The following is a 17,796-nucleotide window of genomic DNA, read 5'->3' on the forward strand; positions in this document are numbered from 1 at the left end:
CAAATAGTCTTTTGCTGGTGGCTCTCTTTTGGCGGGAAACAAAGAACACGTACTAGCATGGCAGGAAACCAACGTGAGAACCAATAGAAAAAAAAAAAAAAATATATATATATATATATATCTCACAACACAACACTATTAGCACCCAGATATATATATATATATATATATATATTTTTTTTCTATTGATTCTCACGTTGGTTTCCCGCCATGCCAGTACATGTTCTTTGTTTCCCGCCAAAAGAGAGCCACCAGCAAAAGACTATTTGTCCATCGACGCCATGCCCCTTTCTTAGTTCTCTCGAGTTTTGCATTGCATTGCAGTCGCTCCACAGTGACAGAGATCTGTTGGAGTCGTTAATCAATCACGCATTCATTTGTTGTTGAAGACTCTTCAAGCCCTGATCCATTTACTTTAGAAATGTTTCTAAGAAAGATTCCTATGGCATTTGATGTTGTGATTATTTCACCTCAAGATTATTTTGGCCAAGCAAATGTTTTAGTAATACTTATATCTATTTTGAGAGCATCTCACAATGTGACCCCAACATTGCCCCTCCAAAGACAAGCATCGATCCTTAAGCAACATCCAAATAATACTACACCTCTTGATGAGCCTCCAAATGCTGAAAAATAGAGCTTGAAAACTTGGGTGTTGGACTAGTTGATGATGTGCTTAGATGGACCCAAGACACCCCCAAGATACCTCGTTTTGAAGCCCAAATGAGGATCATTACACCGAGATGACTTGGAAGTGCTAGCACATCCCTATTTGATGCCAACGCTTTCCCTTAGAAGTGCCTCATCACTCCCACGTGCATGAAAAGGGTGGTGTATGGTCTTTCTTGGATGACATCATGTGGAGGAAGCACCCTTTGGAGATGTACACATGCACTTTGGACTTTCTTGGAGTGAGGAGCACTCATTAACCATTGCCTCGACTTCTTAATGCATTGTTGCTTATTTTGGAGGATGACATCATGATGGAGACCACTTTTCTCCCACACGTGTGGGTTATTTTGGCATTTGTTAGGTTTTAAAGCTATTTCAAGGTCAATTGTGACCTTTGACCTAGTTGAAAGCTTGAATATATATTTTTAGGGCTTTGTTTGTAAAATTAGTGAAACAAGGTTTGGTTACCCTCATATAAATAAAAGAGAATCTTAATCACTTTTTGATCATCATACTTCTTTGGAAATGTGCACTAGCTCATCTTATTTTCTACCTGGCCACAATGTAATTCTATGGTGTGAAATGCTCTTGGAGAAGGATTTTTGCTTGAGGATGGTTTGTTGGTATTGACTGAAGAAATTCTTATGAAATTTTTTAAGTGTAGTGCATATCTTCTATATTTTGCATGTTATCTTATGTGAATTAGGGTTTGTAAATGTGCCACGTATGAAATTACTATAATTATCTTGAAAATCTGATTCCTTATGTTATGGAAGATTGTTTCCCTTCAATCCTTAAAGAGAACTCTAAATTGTGCATCTCTTGAATTTACAATCTCCCTCTTAAGGAAGTCACCAAGGTTTATATGAAGAGGATTTAACCTTCACCCTCTTGATCAACATTGTTTCCATTGAATTTTCCCTAGGTAACTCCATTGCACATTTAGATCAAGCATGGTCTAGGTGGTGTTGAACAACCTCTCTACTTTAACTATTTTCTCTCCTCTCTAAAATTTTAGATATCTAGGGTTAGGGTCAAGGTTTTTTGAAATATTGCTAAAAAATAATCCTACTTTGTGTTTTAACCCTATAAGTAATGATTGCATCAAACAATTGTTAAAAAGAAAAATCTAACATTTATAGCATTCTAAAACCATAATCCCAAGGTTGATGGCATTGTTATATTGTTGCTTTATGAATTTTTCAATTGCAAACCCCAAACCTTGCTTATCAAAATGATAGTTTGGATTTTTGTTGATTTATCATTGTATATCCTCTAAATGATATATGATATTGCATGCAATATCATTGAAAATCTATCAAACATTAAGTTATAACAGCTTTCTAATTGGTCTAAGGGTAGAGTGCTTGTACTTTGGTTAAAAAAAAAACTCAACCCTCCTTGCTCTACCAATACCTTGTCCCAATCAGTGGACCTCATCCATCACCTTGAATCTTTATTGGATATCCATTAAATGATCTACATACATATATAGGGAAGCCTCCCTTGTGGTTTAATTACCACTAAATAGTTGGAAGAAGATTGTTGAGGTGATAATGGCAGTAGATCTTTTCTTGCCACAAGCTTTGGATCTACTAGGCCTACTAGTAGTAAAGCTTTGTACTAGGCCTAATAGATTTTTCAGTGGCAAATCTATCATAAATATGTTGGCTTTGTACAATTGCTATTTAGTTACTACTATAATAAAGCTATTTTGCTAGTTGCTATTGAAAAAACAAAAATCTAGTCCATTCGACTCCTTGTCTCTCTCCATCATTGAGCCCAAGAAACTTGTCGTACATCTTAAGATAATACAAAAAGAGAACAATGATCAAATACTTGGATAATGTACTCTCTTACACAAGTTGATTCCATTAAGACCTGACAAAGACTAAAGTAGCCTAATAAATCATTAATTTGTGAGACGTAAGATCAATGACACCACTAATTGTGGTTTACAATTACCATGTTCTACAAGGTTTTCATAATAAAGTGAGCATTATCACAATGACCCTGGGTATTGAATGGAAAGGTCAATATCACTCCATTTTGATTATGATGGTAGATTAGATGCAAAAAATAAGTGTGATGATCCTTCTCTTATATACTTTTAATATTCCAAGCCAATTTCCTAGTCGTCTACATAATTTTGCTCCAAATCATGCAAGGCTCAATTAACAAGGGCAATTATCAAATAAGGTTTAAAGCCAATTCATAGTTGATTACCTAATTTTGCTCCAAACCATGCAAGGCCTTATTAGCCAAGGCAGTTTGAAAATGAAGTTTAAAGCAAAATAAAATAAAATCATGATCAATCCGATTTAAAGGGCCCTTTCACTTTCCAATAATTGGGTATCCTTTACACTTTTGTGTCTCGTAACATAAGAAGTATTTCTCAAAGAAACGAATAAGACCATTTTCAATTTGACTAAGAAAGTTAATTTGGATTATCTCAAGTGATTGGGAAGAGGGGGATCAAACAACTCCTTTCAAGATATTCCAGAAGATAGAACATTTATGGATGGAAGATCCCTGCACTTTGGCATTTCTCAATAGCTACAGTTAACAGTGGTTCACCCCACTGCATGGACACTCTAGCACCTATAGAGTTTCGACAGAGCAACATTTCTAGTTGAATCATGATGTTTACTATAACTTCTAGTTGTTATTTTCTTTGAAGTACACTTTCATGCCAAAGGATCATGTTATTTTATTTGAAGTACACTTTCATGCCAAAGGATCATGCTTAGACATTAAATCACGATGTCATGGATATCCAAGGAATATGTACATGTTCTCTAAATCTTTTTTATGGCATCATTTGAACATTAGCGAAATGCTTTGTATTTGAAATTATGTTAACAGATCCTCTTTATTATGCTTGTTGGCATGTGTTATTCATCACTTTGTGAAAAGAGACGAATCATCATTTTGTTTGACCGTTAAAACTATTCATAAAACATAATCAAACCAATCCAGGCCCCGGACACATTGAAAGGAATCTGGCCATTAGTCCACAGATGGAGAACCACTTCATTAATGTGGGTGGGACTGAAAAAGAAAAATCATGATACTGGCAGAGTGCACTTAATAAGTATGTGCAGCCGTTTACTCTGTTCCTCAATTTTAATTAATTATTAGTCATAAAAAAACATCAGTCACGACAATTATCTGTGACAAATTTTGTTAGTGGCAGTCCATTCGAAAAAGAATCAAAACACTAGACCCTTTACTTTTTCAAGATCAATTTAACCAGTTAGCTTTATCATGGTATTAACAATAATTACAGTCTATAGATGATCCAAAAAATATGCAAATGGCACAACACCTTAAATCACAGATCAACATAACTTTAATCCAAGTACTAGCAGAACTAGCCTTGTTAACTTCATAGTTCAAGATGATAACAGTCTACTCCAACTTAATTCAATAGAAAGCTAAATTTCATTATATATTGTTAAAAAACAAACGAAATATGGTGCACCAAAACTAAAAATAACTAAACCAACTCAGAGGCATTCTTTGTATGTTAAACTTTTGCTGAGCCCCTGTTTCTTTTCTGCACCTCAAATACAGAGACACTGGATTGGCTTTATATATGCTATCATTCAAACAAGGTAAACAACTTGATCCATTATCATCAATCTGTTTGCAGTTTGCAATCTCTGCAATATCAACAAAAAATATGATTTAGACCTAAATATGCAAAGAATAAATTCATAAAGAAATCAAATCGATGTAACACTCATACAAATAAAAAGAAAGTGTACCTGTAGCAGGCATGTTATCTCAGCCTGTGTGAATGGATCGTGAGTATTCCCCCTATTAACAACATTTCCTATTCTATCCATACTTATTTGCTCCAAGTGATTAACCATCATATATTGACTGAATGCTGCATTGAATCTATCTTCTCTGTAACATCACATTCCAGTTATTGTCAAACTAAGTGTCAAATCTTTTGCCCATAGAACAAAATAGTGAAACTTAACAGACACAATATAGATAAACATTAGTCAAATGCCCCACTTCTGAAGGTATCCAAATCTATTTTCTCTTTAGCATTGCAATCGAGTTACTTGTTAATCTGTGTTAATTGTTTTGCTCATATAACAAAATAGTGAAACTCGACAGAACACAGCAGATAAAGTTAGTGAAATGCCCCCGCTTGGAGGTATCTAAAAGAAGTACAGATGCACTAGATGCAATAAATTTCCTCGAGCAATGAAAACCAAAATCTATATTGAGTGAAACCAAGTATCAAATTTTTTGCTCATAGAACAAAATAGTGAAACTTTACAGACATCATATATAAGCATTAGGCAAGCACCCCAAGTGTGAAGGTATCCAAGTCTATTTTCTCTGTAACATCACATTCCAGTTGTCAAAGTATGTGCTATAAATATTTTTCTCATATAACAAAATAGTGAAACTCAACAGAACACAGAGCATTAGTGAAATGCCCTCACCCCCTTGGAGGTGTCCAAAAAAAGAAGAGATTCACTAGATGCAATAAATTTCCTCGAGCAATAAAAACCAAAATCTACAATAATCAAAAAAATCAATAACTCACAATCTAGATTCCATGCTGAAAATCTGAAAGCAGTTGGACTAAATTACCGTTTTCTGCCATTCTTTCCCTAAAGCAAGAGCTTAAATGAACATAGTAACATACAAAACAAACAAAACATTACGATCAAGTAAAATAAGTTGAAAGAACATACCTTTCAGTTGAAATGTCCATTTCTGAAGCTGCATTTAACCCATCTATATCCATATCTTCTGCTGTTTCACTGCCAATCCATCCATACAAATACCCTCAGTCAATTCAGTTGTCTACCTCCAAAGTCTAGAATTGAACTCTAAGCAAACTATTATTAAGCTTACTCAGGGACAGTTGATTGTGTTTGGGTTCCACCATTGCCTTCACCTCCACTGCCATGCTTCCGTCTTCTTTGCCTGCATTAAAAACCAAAACTCAAGCTTAAATATATATAAAATTCTCTAATTTGTCAGATATTGAACTGGTGAACCACCACACTTGTGACACTAGGAATCTACCTCTGTGTGTTTCCGGTACCATTTGGATGATCATCGTTGTTATCATCATCATGTCCGTCATCTCCAGGACCACCATCAGCCTGTTGTTTCCTCTGCATTTCTCGCTCCCTTTCCTCCATTTCTGTCAGCTCAGTGTGGTATATAGCAAAATTGAGGACTTTGAGGGCAGACTCTACATCTGATTTTAACACCTGAAAAAAACAAGGCAGTAAATGACAATAAACAATTAGCTTTGATCCAATATATTTACATTCTTAGATTAACTCGTTATAAAATCTCAAGGACCCTGGAATATAAACAACAACTTTTTGGTGAACTTAAAACTGTAAACAATGTAACTTTGTACAGCCTCAAGATGTATCATACTATGCTAAATATAAACAAACATCAAATAATATATTGACACTAAACAAGTTTTATTTTTATTTTTTTATTGTGTGGGGAAGAGGGGATACATTCCAAGTTTCAACCACATGACTAGTTTTTTGGATGCTAATATCAAAGTAACAGCTTATATATCAGCTGAAATCTCCAATGAAATCAACTAAAACTAACTCAAATCAAGCAACCATGACTACAAATTTCATTTAATCCAACAGTCTCATTGCTGTATACTTGAGTCAGCATAGCTGCAACATTGACGAAATGTATGCTTTGCAGAGGTAAATTTTAGGCTGGTAAATAGTGGCTTGCTCGGTCAGTGAAAGCAAGTAGCTAATATATAGCCCCCGTCAAAGTTCGCATCTCACTATTTGTCATGCTAGTAATTGCGTTTGTACATGTGGATGTGTGCCAGCACATATCAAAGCAATTAGGACCAGGTGCCAGGAGCAAATCCTGGGAGACTTTGGAAAAATAGATACAACCCACTCAAGGCTGCTTGATCAAATTTAACCAAATTGAATGGTGCTAGTGGGTTCCAAGTAAATGCTGAATCTGGGCATTTTAGCCACATCATGATAAGAGGAATCCAGTTCAATAAAAAAAATTAAGCTTCAACAACATTCAAAGTACATTCCAAACACTCTGAGACAACAACAAAACCTAATTCACATCCATATGAGTTCTTTGCAAAGGATGCTTTAGCCCAAGTGGGGACAGAAGCAGTCATCTCAAATGATAGAAGTTGCTTGAATAGTTGTAGCCCAAAACATGAAACAGATAGGAGCATATAACAGAAATTAAAAATAACGAACATGTTTTAATCTTAAAACAGGATTTTCAAAGGCCTATCTGCCTGTAGAATCCCTAATAGGAATCAGAGCCTGGGCACTATTAGCTGTTCTGTAATTTTTCAACTGTGCCAACATGGAAGAAACATATGCCACAATAGGTGAAATTTAGGTTTGTCAACGATGGCTTGCCAAAGCCAGGTCAGTTAAAACGAGTAGCTAAATATATAGCCCCCAGCAAGGTTCACGTTTCACTAAATGCCATGCTAGTACTTGCGTTTGTGCATGCGGATGCATGCCACCACACATAAAAGCAGTTGGGACCAGGTGGCAGGTGCAAATGTTAGGAGATTTTGGCAAAATATATACACCCCACTCACAGCTGTTTAATCAAAAGTAGCCAAATTGAATGGGGTTAACAGGTCCCTGGTAGTGCTGAATCTGGGCATGTTAGCCACATCATTATTAGAGGAATCCAGTTCAATTAAAATAAATAATTTTAAAAAGTAGGTTAAAAAGATCTTTAATTACATTTCAGACGCTCAGTGACAACATGCAACATGCATACAAGTTCTTTGCAGGAGATGCGTTAGACCAAGTGGGGACAGAACCAGTCATCTCGAATAATAGAAGTTGCTTGAACAGTCATAACCCAAAACATAAAAAAGGTGGGAGCATATAATAGAATTAAAATCAATGAGCATGGTTTAAAGCAGGATTTTCAAAGTCTCATCAGTCTGTAGAATCCCTAGTTGGGATCAGAGCCTGGGTACTATCCACTGTTCTATTATTTTTCAACAGTACCCACCGCCACCCATAACCAAGATTGATATCCAAAGGAAGTGTTGGTAAATAAAAGGTTAACTAACATTAAATATAGCTCAAATATCATAACTCTGTTATGTAAATTACATCATCATTGACTTCAACGCAGTCGTGTATCTGTTTAACACAGGTACGCACAGCTGTGAAAAAGCAACCAAGATAGCAGATAAAGCTTTCACACCTGATTCCTCAATTTCATCTTGGCATGAGCTGTTGAAAGACGAATTATAGTCTCCAACGAACGTGCAGTGATTGGTAACGTCCCTCCCCCAGACTGCAGCACAAACAGAAAAGGAATTTCATCCAGGATATCCAAGAAAACACATACCTTGTGATCTTGATTTGTTTATTATTAATTAATAGCAACCGTAAAACAAAAATCTCAGCGGACAGGTAGGGCGGTTAACTGACCTTAGCTTCTGAGCCTGCATTACGCATCTCAGCATACGTAGATGCAATATGTTCTGATGCCTGTAGTTTATCACAAGACAAACAGTCTTATACAGTTTCATATATGCAATAAAAATATAGTAAGACAGAATCACGAGACACGAATAAATATACATGGTCGAGATATAGAAGAACACCTCATCCGTCAGAACAGGTTGATGTCTGCTCTTAGCATAATGAATGTATTTCTTTAAGAATTTAACAGTAAGGTTCTCACTTTTGAAATGCCTCGTCTTTCTCTCACCATGCAGCAGACGATTGTATTTCACAAAGATCGATGTTGCCAACTCTGGATCATCTTCTTCTGTGTGTCTTGAATTTTCATCAGCCACCACCATCCCTGGAGAAATTAACATCCAAAGGGATATCATTCCAGCAGTCTTCCCACGGAAGTTTTAACAGGTGCAATGAATAAAAGGTCTTCATCATTTTAGCAGAGTGTATACTCACCACCATCTTCGCCTGAAGAGCGATAACGATGCATGCGTAGAACATGCTCAGATATTCGGCGATCAACATCGGGGTCCATTTGATCAAGAACAATAAATAGCAGATCAAAACGAGAGAGTAAAGAATCTGGAAGACCAATATTCCTGGTTGGAGTAAGTGAGCGGTCATACTGGACAAATGAAATTATTAAGAGGCTGTTAGAATGAAAAGTATTCAGAAAACACAATCACCAGGGAATGCAAACAAATTATATACTATACCGATATCTCAGCCAAGAATATCAAGTGGATAATGCTTTGCCGTGTGCAAAAATAGCGAGCCTAGCTTGAAAATTCAATCAATTATGTAATTGCTGTAATGAAGGGTTAAGAATTACTGAAAAAACTTACTGTGCCATATATAGGATTTGCAGCAGCAACCACACTACAACGTGCATTAAGTGATGCGTGAATGCCAGCTTTAGCAATTGTTACTGTCTGTTGCTCCATAACCTCGTGGATGGACACACGATCTTGATCACTCATCTTATCAAATTCATCAATGCAAACAACACCACGGTCGGCCAAAACCATTGCTCCAGCTTCTAACCGGCGTTCACCTGAAATGCTTACAACCAGTTAGCTGACTTCAAAGGATTTCTTCGACAACACAATTTATTTCAATTTAAACCACAAGAAAAAATTATTATCCATGATAACATGTAGACAGAAAGTATTACCCGTTTCTTGGTCAGAAGTGACAGCTGCTGTCAAACCTACACCAGAGGATCCTCGACCTGTGGTTGAAATTGCTAAAGGAGCAATATTCATAATAGCCCTCAACAGTTGGGACTTAGCCACAGATGGATCACCAACCATCATCATGTTGATATCCCTGTAAATGAAATGAAGATAATAACCTTAACTCAATAAGGTCAAGACAGAGGAATGTGCAGCAAAAGAAAGGGTTTAAGGTACTTACCCTCTTAAGTGAGTTCCATTCTTGAGATTCTTCTCCACTCCCCCCAGTAGCTGTAAAATGACAGCTTTCTTTATCCAAGTGTGCCCATAGATTGATGGAGCGAGTGAGTCTGCCAGTAAACCAAACGTATCCTGTCTATTTGCTATTTTCTTGATGTTTTTGATGTCATCACTAGTAAAAATAGGAGTGTTTATCTCTTTATTTAGCTGGGAGACATTGTTGGCAACAATGACCGTCCTGCATCGAGTTAATCTCAGCATATCATATCCAAACAGAACTGAACAAACTAGATAACCAAACCCTATTAAACCATAACAGATTTAGAGAATTCAGAAACGGTAATCACGATACCTGAAGACCCCATTAACATTGCCCTTGCTCTTGCCAGGAATTGCTTTGTAGATTCCTACAACTGTGACACGGTCTCCAGGCTTGCAAGTATCCACAAGGTCATCCTCTAGAATGATATCAACTGACCTAGGAAGCTGCCCTGGAGCAGAGTTTTCAGGCACTTCTTGCATGGATATTGTTTGATGGTCTTTATATTTGCACAGACCAAACTCGGTCACTAACAAATTCCCTTGGTCATCCTGTTACAGCATTCATGAAACAATTTGTTTCAACATATGAAAATTTGAAAGCAACTTTAACTGCTATAAAAACCTTGTCTCGTGAAGTATGCAACAAAACCATTTTCACAGCAAAGCAAGGGAGACTTACTCGTGTAGGATACACAGAACCTGTGGGTAGGCCAGTAGCTGATGTAATGTCTCGGTATTCACGGGATGTGAATTCTCCAGTGATGGGACAATAGTGGACACTCTTTACAACCTTTGGCCGTACTAAGGAACCTGGAGACAACATTAAATACCGTTTAGAAGGGAAACAGAAACATTTGGGCCACAAATCAGATTAAGGAATAGAGAAAAAAAAAAGTATCCAGCTTGGACTAATGACTATCCTATAATCGGCACTATATCCATTGAGGAGAGATAATTGCCCACTATGGGATTTGTAGTAGGGCGTGGTGGGAAATCTGCACTCCCGACAACTACAATACCCACACGCCAACTAGTGCATAGTCGCTAGATAACAAGATAACACATGATCTTGGGCAGATACCCCACGGCTAGTAAAATTAATAAAAACTGGATACAAAAGCTTGTACCATATTACAAAAACGCTACAATGTACTGCCCAGGCTACCAGGGGTTAAATTTGACGCCCGTATGCCCGTTTTTTGAGTTTTTACCCGTTAAATACGATTGGTTTCCAAATCTGCACGTAATCGCTGACTGGCCAATAATATTTGAAAAAGTCATATTGACGGGTATATCGAAAATTAACCAGTTTTAACTTTTATATATATATATTATTTTATATAAACACCGGGTATATCGAAAATTAACAGGTTTTAACTTTTATATATATATTATTTCATATATACACCGGGAAAATTAACAAGTTTTAACTTTTATATATATATTATTTTATATATACACCGCATACTTCAGTGATGGCACTCCGGAGTGCACTCATTCGAATTTCAAATTTGATTTCCCGCTTTGTTTTGAATTTCAAATGGACTTCACAGAGGCATCGATCTTCCGGCTGCGCGGCACGTGTATGTCTGTTTTTCGCTTTGAATTTTACCCGTCTCTGCATAGAGGTTGAGAAAGCTAACATATTTGAGCTGGGAAAAAATGGGGAACGAGAAATTCGTGAGAGGTCTGAAGGCCATGAAGCCTCTAGGCCTTACGAGTAATGATGTATCTCCAGTCCTGAAGCATTTGCTGAAGGTATACTTGCATTTTCAGCTGTATAATTCCATGTATGATATTGATAGTTATTGCATTTTGATTTTTTTTTTTATTTTGGGCGTTCTGGTACAGGTATATGACAATGAGTGGCCTCTCATAGAGGCCGAAAGCTACAGAGTTTTGGCAGATGTTGTGTTCGAATCGAGGGAAGAACAGTTCGAGTCGCGGGAAGAAGAGCTGGAGGTAGAAGTATGTGCTGTCTTTATGTATATATAGATAGTTTCTTTACTTGCATGTAAGTAATTGGGCTTTTTGTTTCAGCACAAGAGAAAAGAAGGAATGTATATATAGATAGTTTCTTTACTTGCATGTAAGTAATTGGGCTTTTTGTTTCAGCACAAGAGAAAAGAAGGAAAGAGGCGGGGTAAACGGACAGTTGAAGAATTTGATGATGATTACGGTGATACTGAGAGTGAGCATGAATGTGAATATGAATTTGTGCCTCCCTTGACTCGAGCTCGCAGTGCTTTGGTTAATAAACCCAAAAATGAGGAAATCGTAGACGTAGAGGAGGGTTTCCATGGTGGAAATGGTGTGTCCATTGAGGAGGAAGCAGCAGAGGCTCCCTCTTCCCCTCCCCGTAGAAGTTCCAGGCACAGAATTGGCTCTTTCGCTTCCTCTGTGTCTGCCTCTGCCTCTGCGAGCGGCCAACGAGTTAGTTCACGGCTTCAAAACGAAAATGAGATTGAAGGGAGAGGGAAGCGAATTGCCTGCGAAAACGAGATTGAGATTGAAGGGAGAGGGAAGAGAATTACCTGCGAAAATGAGATTGAAGGGAGAGGGAAGAGAGTTGCCTGCAAGCCACCACCTTTCGTCCTGCCTCCGGCCACCAGTGTTTTGAAAACGCTAAAAATTGAGGTCACTGAAGATTTGGAAAAATATAATTATGGTGGTTGTTTCGGTACTCCCATTGTTGAAGAGATCGATGAGAGTAGCAAGGGGCTTGATGATTGCCAGACAAGCGGTGAGCTGAAAAAGCCCGAAATTGAGCGGGATGGATGCACATTTCCCTTTCCGGTGATGAATGTGGTTCCAATTACTGCTGTCAACGTCTGCCCAGAACCTAGTTCGGACCAAAATGGTACTGTAAATTACCTTGACCAAAATGGTACTGTAAATTACCTTGTTTCTGTTAACTTGCATTACTATTTTCTTGAATTGAATTTTGGCTGGTAGTGTATGCATAAATATAATTAGGAATATATATTTTTTCATTTCATAATATTATTTTTTAGTGTTTCTATATATATTTCCCATCTATTTTATCAGTATTTCTATTTTAAACAAAAAAATTCAGAACATTTGAACAATCTAGAAAATTTGCAGAAAACTCAAAACAAAGTGTAGCAATGAGACTTGAGCCGAATTGTACAACAAAAAATGAAAAATTTGAACAATTATGAGTACAATTTGAAATTAGATGAAACTTGTACAAATAAATTTACTTGTACAAATAAATTTTAAAAGTCATATGATGGGCAGTTTAAAAATAAAAACGTCATAAAAAAATTCCTTGACAGATAGGATCACCCGTCAAATTTAACCCCTGCAGGCTACCAACCAAATCCATAAAGTTATATAGCATGCATTAAGGGAAAACGCAGTCACCAATCTTGAAATCAAGATATGATTGTACTTATTCTATATTTTTCGAGAACTGTTGTTGTAAAATACTTTCGAAATAGATGCATACCATGAAATGCCAAAATCCATGCCATAACTGCTAACGTTGACTTCTCTAACTGGTATTTATGTTTGTTTAAACATCATAATCATTTCTGTTCTAAATAGCAAATTAAAATAGAAAACTCACAAACTTCATTAATTACTTTGCTCAATTACATCACAATTATATAGGTTAAAACACAAACTAATTCCTAACTACTCACAACTAATTCTGATCAACTGCTCATAACTAATTCTGTTCAACTGCTTCATAACTAAATCTATTTCTCATTATTCTCACATCCTCCCTTAATAGAGAAATGGATTTTCTACCATACCTAACTAACTTCTAGAACTTGTACTTTGAACATCTGCTGTATTCTCTAGATTGATCTAACTACTGCATTAACAGAGGGTAGTTGGAATTAATACCTTTCTACCACTCCCCCTTAATTCCAACTATATAACAAATATATACTATAGCACGATATACAAGAAACTATATTCTTAATCATGACGACTGAAACTGTAACTGAAACTGTAACTTGCCTGTTGGTCTAAGTCTCAGCTAGGCTTACAACAAAACATTTCATTTTTGTCTTCTTATTAAAAGGTCCATGCTTGTTCCTTTTCCATTGCTGGTGCAGTTTCATCTTCACCTTTTTGGGTTTCCTTATGAAATTCCTTTGCTCCTTGCTTACATACTTAAGGTCAACAACCTCTTTTGGATTGAGAGGCAATGCAAGATCTCGAACGAGGTAATTTAATTCATGTTCTCCCCACTTTCCATGAGGAACCAACGAAGGAGTCACCAAAATGCAGTCATCTTTGAACATGAGCGGCCTTCGAAGAACATCCATGGTAGTATCCTCCAATGTAGGAGTCATCTTGAAAGTAGATCCAATAAAACTTCTAACAACCGGGCAAGTTTTAATCTCAGTGATTTCTTCAAAGGCGTGATCCTCAACAACATGAGTGATTTCTTCAGGGACATGATCTTCAACAACATGAAACTCTTTGTCAATGGACTCAAAAACACTGCTAATCCCAAATGGGTTCATGAGAAAATGATCATTAAAAAGATCATTGTCTAAAATAATAGACATATCAGTTAGCTTTATCACCTGTCACAAACGATACTCACTAACAGCACTCTCTTGAACAAGATCCACTTACACGATTTTTGCAACAAAACAAAGAAAACCGGGCCGACTGAAAAAGAATATGACCACGGTAAGCTTGCAAAAAAAAAACACCAGGCAATGTTCTGGACAGGGACTCCACGCAATGCAGCACTCCACGCAATCTTAAAACTACAGCAACGGTATACGCCTTGCTCCTCGACTGTATACGCACACACCCTTGCTGGCCTCACTGCCTCGGTTCTTGACAGCACCAACGTACACCCTTGCTTCAGGCCTCACTGCCTGAGAAATGCTTCCAGCCTTTCTTGATGGCTCACGAGCAACGACACCTTGCTTCTCAACGGTTCTGCGTTCTTCTGCGTTCTGGCAGCATGCAAACGCACAGCACAACGGATGGCTGCAACAGTTCTCGGATGGCAAGAATCTGCACACGACGGTTTTGGTGTTCTGGCAGCACGCGAACGGTTCTTGATACGCACAACAGCAACTACTACCCGAGTTCTTGACAGGGGAACGGTTCTTGATACGCACAACAGCAACTGCTACCCGAATACACTTCAATTGACAGGTTCAGCACTTTAATTCTTTTCGACAGCAGGCTGTTCTTAAACAATTTAGTGCGTTACAGATGATGAGGTGGAATTCTGGATTGTTCGAGCAATCAGTGCAAAAATTATAGATTGTAAAATGGATCAGATGCGCCAAGTAGCAGTTATAAACCGGTCTACAGAACGGAATTTTGGACCACCTCAGTGGAAAGAATTACACTCAAGACTTTCAATTTGGAAGGAGCCCGTGCTTAAACAAACAAAACGTAATTGGTAATTGGAACACACAGCAATTCCACTTGGACGCAGGCTCTGTGCCTTTTGTCCACACGCAGCAACGCAGGGAGGTCCGCCTCACGCAGGATCTTCCACAAGCTCTCACGCTGCACCACGAACTGGCCTCACACAGCAAAAAAAAATGCACGCAGAAGGATCTTCCACGACTTTACACAGCCTCACAAACTAAAATAGAAAACTCACAAACTTCATTAATTACTTTGCTCAATTACATCACAATTATATAGGTTAAAACACAAACTAATTCCTAACTACTCACAACTAATTCTGATCAACTGCTTCATAACTAAATCTATTTCTCATTATTCTCACATAGCATGCATTGCAGCTGTTAAATGGCCTTATCTATTCTATAGATAGGTCAGAGGTTGGACTGAATTTGAAAGAGGGAATTTGTCTGGATATATTGCACACTTCTTATATGTTTAATTTATACTACAGGTAAAATCTAATGACAACTCAATCCAGAATATAGCACATATCTGAGGCAGAGGGAGATTCAAGCTCTATCAACAGAGTTAAGTCACAGGATTTTATAAACCGAACGCTATAACAGGCTGCCGGCCGAAACCATTTGTGATAAAGTACACAAACAGAAGCCAGCAGGGCACTAAAAACATAATAAAAGACAAAGAGAAACCTCAGCTTCATTTTGGCTAGACTTTCTTACAGCAGACTTGACGTGGCAATACGGGCCAAGTCGGGTGCTCGATTCCCTTAATATCGTATCATTTAGGAGTGAAAAAACTTATAAATATAAATAAAATAAAAGAACAGAAATAAATATAAAAATTAAAACCAGCAAAAATAAATAGATAAAGCCCTCTTTAGAGACCTGACAGACCTCTGATTGCTTATAGATTGATTGCTTAAGCTTCCTAACTGTTCTGACAATTAGTATTCATCCTTGAAACACATTATAACTATCAATTACATGTTATGAAGCAAATTTTCTGGTGCTAGTACGAACTTTTGACAGTTATTCAGACATTCTCTCATGTAACATATAATGACACAGTTATTACCATTGATTAAACATATAATGACACAAAGTTGCTGATGTCTTTGAAGGAAAAATAAATAAAATGACCAAATCTAGTCCCTAAAATTTTCGATAATGACGATTTACTTACACTTTGTAACGATTCCCTCCACACTGACCAAGCTGCCAAGGAACGGAGAAAGAAGCTCTCTGGGGGTGAGCTTGTGAAAGCCAAATTGCCCTTCAAACCCCACTTGAATTTGCTGCCCCTCCCGAAGATACTTGGGATCCACATTCCTCGTAACCTCAACCAACGCATCAGAAAACGGTTGAAAGTACTCACCGGGATTCCGAATCAACCTATTCGTTCAAGCCGTAGCATACAAACTGCAGGGCTTTAGTTCACAACACTAAATCAAAGGGCTAATGCATAAAAACATTCACGCTGTAGCATACAAACTGCGGGGCTTTAGTTCACAGCACTAAATCAAAAGGCTAATACATAAAAACCTACCTATGTTAAGAGTAAGATCGAATAGGAATGAACATTCTCCAAAAATATGGTAGATGGGTAAGGTGAAAACCTGCGAGTTAAGTCAAGGTTAAAGTTTCGCAGATCTGCCATGTCTATAAGCAAGCGATGGCGACCCTGTGTGATCATACTCCTGATCTTGTCCATGTAAACGCCTTGCCCCACCTGTATGCATAATACATTACCCATCCATTCGTTAAAGAAAAACGCCACACCAGCTAATTACAGAGAAGAACAGGGCATGAAAATGAAAATCACCATGACTAACTTACATCTTGATCCAAAAAGTCCATAAAAGTGCGCTTATGTGCCAAAATGGCTTCCTCGTTGATATCCATTGTCAAATGCGTGATTGATTAACGACTCCAACAGATCTCTGTCGCAGTGGAGCGACTGCAATGCAATGCAGAAAGGGGCATGGCGTCGATGATATATAAATATATCTCTTTTGGCGGGAACACTATTAGCACCCATGGTATGTACGTTTCGTTTTGTATTTTTGGGGCAAGAAATAGAAAGTCCGACTTTCTCATGAGAAAAATTAAAAATAAAAGATCACGTTAAAAATTACAAATTAGTTTTGAAAATAATAGAAAAATTGGTAAGATTATGATAAAAATTAGTAAAAAAAATTAAAATTTAAGTTATCGCGGTTAAATTTCATGATTTTGGGTATCCCAAAGGTTCAATGTTCTTGTTAAATCTATTTTCACCATGAAAAAATGATTCAAACACTCTAGCAATGGCTAAATTAGATAAGAAAATTATCCTCCAAGATTTTGTGGAGTCTATAGACAACGCCTAAAAAATCCATAAAAACTATTTAAGATAATCTTAAGAGAGTCAAATATATGATCTTTTCAACCCTTACGTAAAGATAAAGAAATATCTTGCAACTAATTTATATCACTTAAAATAATTCCAAAATCATATACATCTTCTTCTTTTTTTTAACAAAGTCACTTACTCAATTACTATTCCAAAAAAAGAAAAAAGAGGGAGACATGCTCCCATTACATCAAGCCAAAATGGGAGAAGACATCCTGCAGAGGGCAAACAGTCCCTAGTCCCTATCTACCAAGTTCTTCCCCTTTTGTTAGTGAGGTTACTAATTGCACTATCCTTATAGCAAATTACACCTACATAACATAAAAGACTAGTAGTGGTAAGACTTTGCAGAAAAGAGAAGAATAAGGCAATTACATTAGTACTTGTTG

The 17,796-nt window shown here is 37.2% G+C and overlaps 2 protein-coding genes across 2 annotated transcripts; one reads left to right on the forward strand and one right to left on the reverse strand.

Annotated features, from left to right (window-relative positions):
- Positions 1–4,097: 4,097 nt before the first annotated feature.
- LOC149205326 (DNA replication licensing factor MCM3 homolog 3-like) lies at positions 4,098–17,001 on the reverse strand. Its single transcript, XM_089395001.1, has 17 exons — positions 16,852–17,001; positions 16,632–16,744; positions 16,199–16,407; positions 10,311–10,441; positions 9,942–10,180; positions 9,591–9,827; positions 9,349–9,503; positions 9,020–9,228; positions 8,631–8,799; positions 8,318–8,520; positions 8,142–8,201; positions 7,912–8,004; positions 5,734–5,924; positions 5,560–5,631; positions 5,397–5,465; positions 4,443–4,587; positions 4,098–4,337 (listed from the first exon to the last, which is right to left on the reverse strand). Exons 1-17 carry the CDS (start codon positions 16,915–16,917, stop codon positions 4,281–4,283), a joined length of 2,418 nt encoding a protein of 805 aa, XP_089251127.1. The 5' UTR covers positions 16,918–17,001; the 3' UTR covers positions 4,098–4,280.
- LOC149205327 (uncharacterized) lies at positions 11,294–15,045 on the forward strand. Its single transcript, XM_089396037.1, has 4 exons — positions 11,294–11,599; positions 11,747–12,518; positions 14,591–14,736; positions 14,839–15,045. Exons 1-4 carry the CDS (start codon positions 11,294–11,296, stop codon positions 15,043–15,045), a joined length of 1,431 nt encoding a protein of 476 aa, XP_089252163.1.
- Positions 17,002–17,796: the final 795 nt, after the last annotated feature.

This window comes from Pinus tabuliformis, chromosome 1_2 (genome assembly GCF_031772625.1).
Source record: "Pinus tabuliformis cultivar Carrire ecotype Pingquan chromosome 1_2, CPIR1, whole genome shotgun sequence".
NCBI classification, from domain to species: Eukaryota; Viridiplantae; Streptophyta; class Pinopsida; order Pinales; family Pinaceae; genus Pinus; species Pinus tabuliformis.